The sequence below is a fragment of the Lepisosteus platostomus genome, chromosome 5 (genome assembly GCF_059453375.1).
Source record: "Lepisosteus platostomus isolate fLepPlt1 chromosome 5, fLepPlt1.hap1, whole genome shotgun sequence".
NCBI classification, from domain to species: domain Eukaryota; kingdom Metazoa; phylum Chordata; class Actinopteri; order Semionotiformes; family Lepisosteidae; genus Lepisosteus; species Lepisosteus platostomus.
The window spans coordinates 69,686,091-69,699,452 of NC_142615.1; the positions used below are offsets into that span (position 1 = coordinate 69,686,091).

At 47.1% G+C, this 13,362-nt stretch overlaps 2 protein-coding genes across 2 annotated transcripts in view; one reads left to right on the forward strand and one right to left on the reverse strand.

Annotated features, from left to right (window-relative positions):
* LOC148671962 (uncharacterized) overlaps nucleotides 1–13,362 on the forward strand; it is a 360,178-nt gene that overhangs the window by 323,201 nt on the left and 23,615 nt on the right. The gene's annotated exons all lie outside the window — the stretch shown is intronic.
* On the reverse strand, nucleotides 2,150–4,581 carry LOC148671979 (uncharacterized). Its single transcript, XM_088632821.1, has 5 exons — nucleotides 4,533–4,581; nucleotides 4,190–4,356; nucleotides 3,796–3,860; nucleotides 3,179–3,327; nucleotides 2,150–2,692 (listed from the first exon to the last, which is right to left on the reverse strand). The coding sequence occupies exons 1-5, from the start codon at nucleotides 4,573–4,575 to the stop codon at nucleotides 2,493–2,495; spliced, it is 624 nt and encodes a 207-aa protein (XP_088488947.1). The 5' UTR covers nucleotides 4,576–4,581; the 3' UTR covers nucleotides 2,150–2,492.

Below are 13,362 nucleotides of genomic sequence, written 5' to 3' on the forward strand. Positions count from 1 at the left end.
GCGAGTTGGACATCTGGATTGCATTCCTAAGTGTCAGGACTAAGTGACTCATATCTCACCTTGATCAACCAATCAGGGACTGGTAGGGCCGAGTAACCCACGTGGGACTCTGATGCCCATGGAACTTTCAGCCAATCAATGAGCTGAAGTTCCTCCAGGTAAAAACAGGCAACACAGAGAGCCTGTGAGATTCGACAAGATTCAGATTCAGATTCAGATTCAACAAGATTCTGTGAGAATTCCAGGGCAGGACGGCCCAGGAGCAGAAGGCTCCCAGGGGCAGGACATTCTCGCAGCGCACCTCCTGACCATCCTGAGACTCAGCCCGGACAACCACGGAACGGCCAGTGTGTCCGAGTGCCAGAACTTTCCTTTGTTCTAAGAGTCTAGAGCGGAGGTTGCCAGAGAGTAACCAGAGGATCCACCCGAGGTTAGCACCAGCAGCAGGCCTCGTGAACAGGTCGGAACTGTGGACAGCTGAATTACTATTCAGAACTAGCTCTTCATCATAAACGAACTGGTCCTCTTCCTGACTTGCTGGGACCCACAGTCATCTTTTCTCCTGTGCACAAACTTTGCTAGTTAAAGCCCACAGTGAGCATCAGCAGCGCAGCGTCGCAAGCCGCACAGCACAGCCTGGCACGGAGCCAGAGAGCGCGGATTGGACAGCAACAGCCTGCAACTGTTTCTTTGTGCCCGCAGGAGATCTGAATCCCCAAAGATTGGATGAGTATTCAACTTCAATGCATTACAGCTCGAGAATTCAATTGTTATCCAAACCAGTTGATATCAATTTAATTCCTAAGAGTTATGTACTTGTTTTGAGTATCTAATGTAGAAGTTGTAACCAAGTTCACTTTACGAAACGGTCTTAATGAATGATATACTGAACGTATGTCCTCTTGATATGTGTAACTCTTTGTAACTGATTGAATATATATCTTTTGTATTCTGATAACCCTCTCGATAAGATCTGTTAGGTTTATATGCATATTCTATGTATTAATAAATGTATCCTCGTGTGTTAGTACCTGTGTGTGCGCGTTGTTTGAGTTATGTCGCATGGTTGGATTCTAAAGCCATCAAAAGAATCAACTTTGTGATTTACTGCTACAATTAATAATTGTCTCAGTAAATGCCCAAACCCTACAGAACTGGTGCCTTCAGAGAGCCACTATGATTACATATTTGGCGTCCCTGAACCGGTTTTCTCTACACAGGCATATTTTTTTGTGCCTGCGGTCTGTGTGGGTCCTGATGCCCCAGTATAGTGACGGGGACACTGGACTGTAAACAGGCGCCGTCCTTCGGATGAGACGTCAAACCGAGGTCCTGACTCTCTGTGGTCATTAACAATCCCAGGGTGTCTCTCGAGAAGAGTAGGGGTGTTACCCCAGTGTCCTGGCCAAATTTCCCATTAGCCCTTAACAATCATGGCCTCCTAATAACCCCCATCTATGAACTGGCTTCATTACTCTGCTCTCCTCCCCACTGGTGTGTGGAGAGTGTTCTGGCGCACTATGGCTGCTGTTGCATCGTCAGGTGGGGCTGCTCACTGGTGGTGGTGGAGGGGAGTCCCCATTTCCTGTAAAGCTCTTTGAGTGGAGTGTCTAGAAAAGCACTATATAAATGTAAGATTATTTTTATTATTATTATATATAATACTGCATATTGAGCAGATGGGCTCCAGCAAGTTTGTCCCTAAACTACAGGTCAAAGGTCACTATCCATCATCAGATCTGCCAGGTGGTTACCAGAGCCAAACCTGACAGCATCTCAGCCAATCACCAGCTTGCTACGTTGTGCCTTAAATGCAAGACCCCAACTCAGTTTGGTCAGGTGGCCTCCTGTCTCCTTGTGTCTCCCCACCACATGACTGCAGGCAGCCCATCAGGACTTCAGCCCTTCTCCAAGACGCCAGGCCGAGAGAGTGAGGCAGTAAAGTGCAGATTTCTGCCAAATATGTTCCGTCTCCAATAGAAGACACCTTCATGAACCCACTGTTATGTTTTGCCTGACCTTCTCTCTTTGTTGACATCCAGAATATCTGATCTGTAGCTGGGATGAACATTTGTTTACTTTGTGGTTGGACCCCAAGAAGACATGTCAGAGCCCTTATCTGCAGCCAACAACACATTGCCAGCAGATCTTTAAGTATCAAACTTCTTTATTCACTTTATAATTCTCAAATGTTGAATATTTTTGACGTTTAGTTCAAGTTTAGTTTAGTTCAAGTACTTGCATATTTACTGAGGAAATCAAGAACTTGACTGCAAACTACACAAAGACATTCGGAGCACACCCTCACAGTCTGGGGCTGAGAGGCAGAATCATTTTTAAAATGGTTTAAAACTTGAAGGTTAAAATACTACCCCGATGTATTGCGAGTAACAGCCTCAGTGATTTATCTTTTGGGGTTTACAAAGAGGACATCCTGTTGTAAAGAACAGATGGAGTGCTATAGACACAGTGCTGAAGAGTCCAGTCTTGGGTCAGGTGAAGACCCTCAGAGGAAACAGCCCCTCCGTCAGGCTGACCAGCAGCACAGCGGGGGCGACAGTGACCCCCCAGAACACCGCGCTGGAGACGGGGTGGAGGAGGGGCGCAGCTCCGTAATTTGTCGTTCTGGATGTTGTTGTTGTTCTGCATGTCGTTGAGCTGAGGGGCCAGATGGGGTTGATCACTATCTTCACTGTGAGAGAGAGAGAAGGATCCAGGTGAGCTCTCTGAGTGAACACAGATCTCTGCTGCACACACAGCTGCTGATTCAGACTCTCCTAGAAGAACTCGTTCCTCACTCTCAGAGAAATGCTGCCTCTTCCCTCTGTCAGTGGAGCTCTACCTCTCTAACAACAGCTGGACACCTGGGCTGACAAGGAGCTGTGTCCTCCTGGCCTGTCCAGGGACTCGTCCCTCCCTGAGTCTCTCCTCAGTGCTGAGGCTCCGAGCTGGAGAGCAGGGCAGGGCCGGAGCTCGCTGTGATACTGGGGCAGCTCCTACTGCCCGGCGAGAGAACTGCCCCCACTTTAACAAGCCCCCCCCAGACCTGATGATCTGAGCTGAGGCCTGGGGCTCCAGGGGGAGGGAACAGACAGTCCTACAGGACGTCCTACAAGACCCCCAGTGCAGGGAAGTTGGCTCTCCAGGCACAGAGCCGAATTCGCACACAGGGACTTACGCTTCACACTGATGGTGTTGGTGTTCACAGGCAGAGTCACGTTACCGTTCTGCACAGCTGTCCTGAGGACCTGAGCGATTTCAGCATTAGAGGGAATGGTGGACGTGTTCGTGAAGGTCATCTCTCCACTTTGGACAACTGATCCTGGCCTGCAGGGAGAGACGAATACAGACAATTCCAGACAGAGAGAGAGGGGTTGATACAGACACACTGACTGGACATTCCAGTACATGAACACTGCACTGAGAGAGAGGGGTTCATACACACACACTGACTGGACACTCCAGTACATGAACACTGCACTGAGAGAGAGGGGTTCATACAGACACACTGACTGGACACTCCAGTACATTAACACTGACCTGAGAGAGAGAGGGGTTCATACAGACACACTGACTGGACACTCCAGTACATGAACACTGCACTGAGAGAGAGAGGGGTTCATACACACACACTGACTGGACACTCCAGTACATGAACACTGCACTGAGAGAGAGAGGGGTTCATACAGACACACTGACTGGACACTCCAGTACATTAACACTGACCTGAGAGAGAGAGGGGTTCATACAGACACACTGAATAAATGTTTCCAATAAATATTTCACAAAACTCACCGAAAGCTTATGACTTTGTATGCTTCGAATGTATCTGGATACTTATTTCTGTAAAGTGTTGAAAACTGCAAAAGGAAAAAAAAAGGCACAGGATTACAGAAGAGGACTGAGACTCTTTATGACTGTATAATCAGCTTCTGTAGGGGTCAGTCCCATTTTTACTACAGTCCTGTGGTCCTGTCACGTGACTGTCTGTGTGCAGGAGCTCCGCCTGGTGGGCTGGTGAGGTACAGCAGTACAGTCTTATTTATGTGACTGTGTATGTCTGACCCTCATGTATCCAGTGTGACTGGAAGAAGTCTCCACAGTGTGACTCTTTCCTGAACAACAGCTACTCTAAACTCTCATTCCATCCTGACTAGCGAAGGACCAGTCGTCTGTCAAACGGACCCACCTGTGCCTCCACATTCCCCGCCAGGTCTTTGAACCCTGCAGAGCTGCTGTCAAAAAGTTCTCCTGTGAAGTCCTGGTTTAGGCTGCAGTTTAAAGTGAAGGTCACATCTGCTGGACTTGGAGCCTGAGTTGTTGTTCTTGTTGTTCTTGCTGTTGCTGGAGTGGAACCTGCAGGATTCCAGAAAGATCTCAGTATCCTGATGGCTCTGTGTCCTGTCTCTCTCAGAACCACTGTCAGAATCAGACCTCTAGTCTCTGCTGCAGAGTTTGATCATTTCTCTACTCTTGATTGGACTGGCACACGTGACTGATCACAGCGTCATCACTGCGAGAGAGATACTCACTGGCGAGCAGGAGAATCAGGACCGATCCTACAATCGTCCTCATGGTGGCGACCTGCAAGAGATTCAGACAGAACCGTCTCTGTTATAAATATGTTATTATTATAATACAGTCCAGACAGAACCGTCTGTGTTAGAAATATTATTATAATAGTTCAGGCAGAATTATCTCTGTTGGGAATATGTTTTTACATAGTTTAGACACACTCATTTATGTTAGAACTATTTTATTAGAATATAGTTCAGAAAGAATCATCTCTGTTCAATATTTCATAGTTCAAGCAAATGTATCTCTGTTAATCTCTTTTATGTATAATTTTCATTCAGACAGACTAAGCAGTGTTATTATAAGTGTCTAGTTCAGTCTTTGTATTTATCGAAAGTTTGCAGAGAGCGGATAAACAGCTCAGGATTATTATTAATACTTAGAATTTCTGCTTTGGGATTAACTATCGTTTAAAAATAAAAACAATAACAATAGACTCACATTTCACCCGATACTACAACTCGGGGAAAATGAAGATATCAGACCCCCGAAGATTTAGCCCTTGTAATCACCCCGCAGGAAAGAGAGACAGAGGGAACTCCCACAAGATGGCGGACCCAGCCCGGACTACATTCCCCACAAGGCAGTGCGGCGGAAGACGCCCTCTCTCCCTTCCGCATTCCCCTGTCACCTGACCGCCTGGCGCAAGGCGATTGGTCAGAAGGAAGTTTAAAAACCAGGAAGCAAGGGTCTTCGGAGTGGAGTGTCCAGAACAGCTCTATAGAAGTGTAAGCTATTTAATTATTAATGATTAATTAATATTACGTGGGGGGAGGAGACAGGGAATTCTAGATCAAAGAGAGCAGCATGGTGATCAGAAAGCTCAAGATAAGAACTTTAAGATAAGAAGTGAGAAACAACATTTTCAGTGACAGAGTCCGGGCTGTGACCTTTGTTGCCGACTGAGATAGAAACTCCTTCGTCAAACAGGAAGTGGGGAATCGAGGGGAACTGCAGTCCCAGTTTCTCACACCGGTTATTCAATCTTCGTAACCAGATTAATTCATTTGCAGAATCGCAACATTTCACAAATTCTTTATTAAGCACAAACTCGTGAGTGAAAGTGCTGTAAATCACCATGTTGCCACAAACCCCTGGGCTCACCGCAGGCGAGAGTGACCCTTCCTGCTCACTAGTCCCTGTCACGACTGATGTCATGACTGATGGGGCGGAGTGGAGGCTCTGTGGCTCAGGATCTGCGCCTGTGACTGGAAGGTTGCCGGTTCAAATCCCGCGGCCGGAAGAGGAATCCTACTCCACTGGGCCCCTGAGCAAGGCCCTGAACCCCAACTGCTCCAGGGGCGCCGTATAAACGGCTGATCCTGCGCTCTGACCCCCAGCTTCTCTCTCCCTGTCTGTGTGGCTCATGGAGAGCAAGCTGGGGTCTGCGAAAAGACAAATTCCTCATGCAAGAAATTGTATAGGGCCAATAAAGTGATCTCATCTCTTATTTAATATGATGTGATTTCCGAGTCTGGGTGACTGGAGACTGAGCTGTTCTGCTTCCTATGGTCATATATATGGGTTTTTCACATGAAACTCTGTTGAGCAGTATTTCTCACGTTGTGAACGTATGTATGTACACAGAGGTCCCCCGGTGTCCCAGATGGTGCGTAATTGCGCATCAATCAAAACCCAGAGTGTCCGGAAAGAATAATTAGCTCACTGATACGTTTATGGAGGGGTTGTGAACATTTTCACAAGTCGAGGTCTTTAAAATACGTTTGATTTGAAGGCGTTCTGGGTTTCCCTTGCGAAGATACGGACACAAGAATATTCCTGCGTGATCAAAAAAATGGCATCAAAACGACATAGTGAAGCCTGTGAAAACATCAAGTGTTCTTGTAACTCTAGGAGGTTTAGTAAAAACGCTACAGGCGGGCCCAAACCGTTCTCGAATTTCAAGCTAACTTTACTGTGGTGTCCTTTGTGCACATTGACACAGTGCTGTGCACTGCTGGACAGGGAAAAAGTCGAATTCCTGACAAAACAAAAAATTGTGCCTCTCCAAAAGTACCTCTCATCTATTCTACAGACCCTCATCCAATAGTACATGAGCATGCTTTTGCCAGATGACCTTCTTTGGAGGTGTTGCTGTGCTTTATAAGACTACTTCCTGTTCCCAGACTGGTGCAAACTTCAAAACTCAGATCTACTCTGCAGACCCTCGGCTCATAGAAAATCACCATGGGTTTGTCGGGAAAACGTGAGACCACATTGGCAAAGACACTTCTCTGACACACCCACGTGGAGCAACAACAGAGGCGACTCCAGCACATACTGAAACTGGCCTCGAGCCCAGAGGTCAAGGTCTGTCACAGGTCTATGTCAGGAATCAGGAATCCTGCCCAGCCAATCGGGAGCTTCTCGGCAACAGAGCAGATTATTATTGCAGTTTGTTTTCTCAGATGATGGGAATTGATTAATCATTAATCTTCACATTATTCTGGCCAGGCTATAGCAGATATTAGATGTCTGAATCAAGGGGAATTCAGACTCCACTGAGTCTCACCCTGCGGTCTGTGTGGGTCCTGATGCCCCAGTATAGTGACGGGGACACTGGACTGTAAACGGGCGCCGTCCTGCGGATGAGACGTCAGACCGAGGTCCTGACTCTCAGTTCAGGAGAATTGTGACCCTTCCTGCTCACTAGTCCCTGTCACGACTGATGTAACGTGATATCCGAGCAAAGAAGTGCAGGTTCTGCAGCAGACATTTCACTGCAGAAACATCCCAGGAGCTGTAATTGAAATGTCTGCAGCTGCGTGCCGTTTCCGCACATAAAGTGTCAGCTGTTCTGTGAGCAGTTTGACTTTGAGATCAGAAGTGTGATTCTTCTTTAAACGTAGAAAATCTGACTGAGACCTGGGGACCACGGACTGAAGGGAAGAGTGAAGGTTAATTCCATGCTGTGCATCTGCTGCTGTTCTAATGATCACAAACTGCAGGAGCTCTGGGTCAGAACATTTCAGTGGATCTGATCAGAACCTTAATAAACTGAGCACAGTAACATCAAATGATCACTTTATCTGTCTCGAACTAGTTCCTGACAATTTCATGTTAGATTTCTATTAAAGAACAGCGTTTGTGCTCAAATATAACAGTCAAGGGGATGTGACAACTAATGCGATACTCAATAGCAGCTCCATGAACATGTATCGCATTACAGTGGCTTTTATTCCCATTGATTAAATAGATTCATACGGAGATCCTTTGGACAAATAAGCAAACACATCGCTATTTGGGTTTTCGGTGTAGACTATATTTGTGTCTGCACAAGTCTCGCGCACTTGTAGGCACTACATTGGTCGCACTTCATCTGTGGAAAGACATTTTAACCGAGCTCCGAAAGAGAGAAACAGGGCGACAGTGGCTCAGGAGACAAAAGCGCAGGCTCCTTAGAGGAACGACCACAGATGCAGAGAAGACCGTTTAGGACCCCTTTCGGCAATGTCGATCACTCGGAGGTCTCCAGCTCTGCCCCCGGAGAGACCCATCCAGTAGGTTTCAAAGGTCATTAAAATCATCAGAACTCCTTTGACACTCACAAAAGTCAGGCATTTTAGAGATGATCTGGAACAAAATCATAACATCCTCCCTCCCACAGTTCAGTTAATTGATTAAAATAACTGAATAATTGATCGCTTACCTGCCTTTCAGGGTGTTGAAGAAAGAACAGGTTTGCGGGTGACCAACAGGATGGGCTGCTCTATCTCTCTCCAGATTCTTTCAGAAGTGCCTCCTTCCTTCTTTGATATAAAAGTTTTATGGGTGAGCTCAGTGATAAGTCATCTTCACCTGTGAAATCTGTCACTTTCACTTTCTGGAGGCGTTTGTTGAGGTGTAATTGGTCTGTTCCTGGGGTGGAGCCGCTGTCTGAGGGGAGGGGCGCTGTCTGTGCTCTCGTCCGGATTATTGTAATTAACAATATCAGAACTTCTCACCCAGGAGATCCTGTGCTGTATCCTCACAGCCCTTCAGATGCAGAGATTTTAACAGTCTGCAGAGCACAGTGCTCTGTGACAATCAGAACTGCATCAGAACTGCACCCTCCGCAGCTGACCAGCTGCTCTCACTGTCTGTAGAAGAGGTGAGGAGATCTCTGCTAAAAGTGAACACGCGCAAGGCTGCAGGACCCGACGGCAAACCCAGTCGCGTCCTCAGAGCCCGTGCCCATCGGCTGGCGGGGGTGTTCACAGACATTTTCAACATGTCTCTGGCCCAAGCCGTAGTCCCCACCTGCTTCAAGACAACCACCATCATCCCAATACCAAAGGAAACCCCAGTGACATGTCTTAATGACTACCGCCCGGTGGCACTAACACCTGTCATCATGAAGTGCTTCGAGAGGCTGGTCATGGGGCACATTAAGGACACCATCCCAAACACAGTGGACCCGTACCAGTTTGCCTACCGGTCCAACAGATCCACAGATGACGCAATCTCCATTGCCACACACACTGCCCTATCCCATCTGGACAAAAAGAACACATACACAGGACTACTATTCATCGACTAGCTCAGCTTGTAACACCATCATCCCAGAGAAACTAGTCAAGAAACTCAGTGCGCTGGGTCTCAACACCACCCTCTGCAACTGGATTCGGGACTTTCTGACAGGGAGACCTCAGGCTGTCAGGCTTGGAAACCCCATCTCCGGCACACTAACTCTGAACACTGGGGTCCCCCAGGGGTGTGTGCTTAGTCCATTGCTCGACTCCCTCTATACCCGCGACTGTAAGGCCAAACACAACACCAACTCCATCATCAAGTTTGCCGATGACACCACAGTTGTTGGTCTGATCACAGACAATGATGAGAGGGCCTACAGGGAGGAGGTCAATCCCCTTACAACGTGGTGTGATGACAACAACCTCACCCTCAACGTCAGCAAAACCAAGGAGCTGATCGTTGATTTCAGGAAGCTGCAAACCGGACATGCCCCTATCCACATCAAGGGGACTGAAGTGGAAAGGGTCAGTAACTTTAAATTCCTTGGTGTCCATATCACCGAGGACCTCACATGGTCTCTCAACACCACCTGTCTGATCAAGAAAGCGCCACAGCGCCTGTACTTCCTAAGACGGTTGAAGAAGGCTGAGATATGTCCCCAGATCCTCACTGCCTTTTACAGATGCACTACAGAAAGCACACTGACACTGTGGTATGGCAACTGCAGTGCTGCTGACCGCAGAGCCCTACAGCGGGTGGTGAAAACTGCCCAGTCCATCACTGGAGTTACCCTCCCATCTATCCAGGACATTTATGACAGACGGTGCTTGAGGAAAGCTCTAAGCATCATCAAAGACCCCACACACCCCAGCTACAGACTGTATGATCTGCTACCATCTGGAAAACGGTACCGGAGCATTCGGGCCTGAACTACCAGACTCAGAGACAGTTTTTACCCCTGCACTATCAAACTGTTAAACTCCCAGCCTCTCTCACTCTCTCCTCACCTCTCACCTATGATCTGAACCTCACAGTGCCTTCTTTCTTACCAAAAACCCAAACACACATTGAAAATCTACCTCTACCATACGTCAAAAGCTCACTCCCCATCATTTCTATCCCTTTATTTCATTCTTTTGATGCATATTTTTGCACATAACCTGTTACCTTTTTGTTGTTTTGCACATTGCCTGTTGTTGTTTTTTGCACATTGCCTGTTGTTTTTTTTTCCACATCGTCTGTTGTTGTTTTTTGCACACTGCCTATTGTCTCTGTCTTTCTTTTGCTACACAATTGTATTTCGTTATACCATATACCATGTATATGAGTGTAATGACAATAAACTTGAACTTGAACAAACTGTAGCAGCTGTATGACTGTTTCAGGTGCGTCTTTGGCGGCCCCTAGTGGCAGCACTGCAGCCCCTTCCTGAGACGAGGAGGTCTCCAGTGTTCGAACGCATCATTATTTTTTTACGTGATTTGTTATTTCAGGCTCCAGGTTCGTGAGGTAGTATCTTGACTTTTTATTAAATTGAAGCCAGCGGTTATGAGTCTGAGTCCAGTCAGATACTGGATAATGTTTATGTTCTCTAACTATACTGTAGAACCGAGGTCCTGACTCTCTGTGGTCATTAACAATCCCAGGGTGACTCTTGAGAAGAGTAGAGGTGTTACCCCTGTGTCCTGGTCAAATTACCCCCCTGGTCTTTACCCATCATGGCCTCCTAATAACCTCCCTCTCTGAACTGGCTTCATCACTCTCCTCTCCTCCCCACTGAGAGCTGGTGTGTGGGGAGAGGACTGGAGCATCATCCAGGTGGGGCTGCACACTGGTGGCGGTAGTGGGATCCCCAGGACCTGTAAAGAGCTGCACACTGGTGGCGGTGGTGGGATCCCCCGTTACCTGCAAAAAGCACTTTGATGGTGAGCGTCCAGATAAATAATAATAATAATAATGATGATAAGAATTATTATTATTAATGTTTACAAGATACTGATGTATGTGTATCTAGTATGCAAGATGACAGAGGAATCTGTTCTGGAAATAAATGAACAAGCACCAGACTGTGGTGATATTTGTTCCATCAGTGCTGCCTTTATATACCACTCGACCTACATGAAGCTCTGATAACATTCACAGTGGTGAAAATATGACCGTTGTAGAAACCAAGAAATTCGAGCCTGAAGTGTTCGTTCGTCCAGCCAAGCTTTATTGTATGCATACAAGGAACTACAATAAGCACCATAATAGTTCTAGTACTGATTGCAGCTCCAAGTGGATATGGTCCTACAGAACTTAAATATACGTCCCCACCCCTCCTCCTCCCTCCTGTCTTTGATGTAACTGAAGGAAATAGAAACCTTCGTCATCAGGAGTCTAGTGTAAACATTCACCATTTAGGGTAAGTACAGGGGGAGGAAAAGCCTTTGTGATCAAGCAGGCGCGATGATTACAGTTCAGCATGTAAAAGCCATTAGCAGGCTCCATCACCGTCAATGTGTCCATATATGCTTTCTCTCCTGAGGTTCAGCTTCAGCTGTGACTGAATTTAGCCAGAGGCGGATCTTATAAAAACTGAGGGAAGTGGTTGTCGGATCCTGAGGTAAAAGCGGCTGTATCTGCCGCTATCTACTGTATCTAGTTTAGGCGTGTGTGTCAGATGTGTGTGTGCGCTGAACTGTACGATGTAGGGGTACAGTGTGACCCAGACTGGACCAGTGATCTCTGGACTGGAGGGGTACAGTGTGACCCAGACTGGACCACTGATCTCTGGACTCTAGAGTTAGAATCTGACAGGCTTGTTCTCTGCTCCTTTTCCATTTTTGGTACAGAACACTACTGTGTCCAATAATTCATCTCATAAGCAATGCAGAGTTATTTCCTGGATCTCTGTGACACGGACTGTTCTCTCATTCAAGCCTACCTGTGTAACTCAAGCTACTCCATGACTCACAGTGGTGTTGAGTTTCCTGTAGTGGGTGGAGGGAGGGAGGAGTCAGAGAGACTGGAGGGAAACACAGAGACCGAGAGAGAAGCAGGAACGAGAGGCCGAGAGAAATCATGTCCTCCTTTTTGCTTTCCTCCCCGAATCCTGGTAAGTGACTCTCACTCCTGAACAGCTCCGCTGTCTCCCTGCTCCCTGTCTCCAGCCAGCAGGATTACTGATCTCTGTTAATCTCGCGCTGCAGACTAGAGTGTACTTTCACAGTTACTTTCAGTTACTCAGGAAATTGTACCGCAGAGCTGAAATTCAGCGCAAAGCTCTGCTTGAGGTCTCACAGAGAGCCTACAGCCCACACCCAACCCGACAAAACAAATTGCTTTCGGCTACTCTCGGAGTTACAGTGCGGTCCGTTAAGTATTTGGACAGTGACACAATTTTTGCTGTTTCGGCTCTGTACTCCAGCACATTGGAGTTGAAATAAAACAACCTACGAGGTTAAAGTGCAGAATGTCAGCTTTCATTCGAGGGCTTTGACGTCTTTATTGGGTGAACCATACGGGAATCACAGCCCTTTTTATACATCGTCCCCCCATTTCAGGAGACCAAAAGTAATTGGACTTTAACATGATCTTAAATAAAATTTGGCTTGTTTGCAAATCCTTTGCAGTCGATGACTGGCTGAAGCTGGGTATCTTTCCTGCTGATGCTCTGCCAGGCCTGTAATGCAGCCATTTTCAGTTCCTGCTTGTTTTGGGGGCTTTGTGCTTTCTGTCGTGTCTTCAGTAAGTGAAATGCAGCCTCAGTGGGATTCAGGTCGGGCGATTGACTTGGCCAGTCCAGAGCATCCCACTTTTTGGCCCTGAAAAACTCCATAGTTGCTTTAGCAGGGGTCACTGTCCTGCTGCAAGGTGAAGAGCCATCCAATGAGTTTTGAAGCATTTGGTTGGACCTGAGCAGATAAGCTGCTTCTGTACACTTCAGAATTCATCCTGCTGCTGCCGTCTGCAGTCACATCATCAATAAAGACAAGTGAGCCAGGTCCACTGGCAGCCACACATGCCCAATCCAGGACACCACCTCCACCATGTTCCACAGATGAGGCGGTCTGCTTTGGATCGTGAGCAGCTCCATTTTTTCTCCACACTTTTGTATTTCCTTCACTCTGGTACACGTTCATCTTCATCTCATCTGTCCATAAGGCTTTGTCCCAGATCTCTACAGGCTGTATTATACATTTTAGCAAACTGTAACCTGGCCTTCCTATTCTTAAAGCTTAGCAGTGGTTTGCATCTTGTGGTGAACCCTCTGTTATGCTGGTGTATTCTTCTCTTTATGGTCGTCTTGGACACATCCATGCCTACATCCTGGAGAGTGTTCCTGATCTGTTC

Bases quoted from the DNA above. Each gene is read 5' to 3' on its own strand.
- LOC148671979 (XM_088632821.1), bottom strand. From the start codon at position 4,575: ATGAGGACGATTGTAGGATCGGTCCTGATTCTCCTGCTCGCCA. The intron at 3,861-4,189 runs GTGGGTCCGTTT...TTCCTTTTGCAG, and splicing joins CGGGGAATGTGGAGGCACAG to TTTTCAACACTTTACAGAAA. The intron at 3,328-3,795 runs GTGAGTTTTGTG...CTCTCCCTGCAG, and splicing joins TACAAAGTCATAAGCTTTCG to GCCAGGATCAGTTGTCCAAA.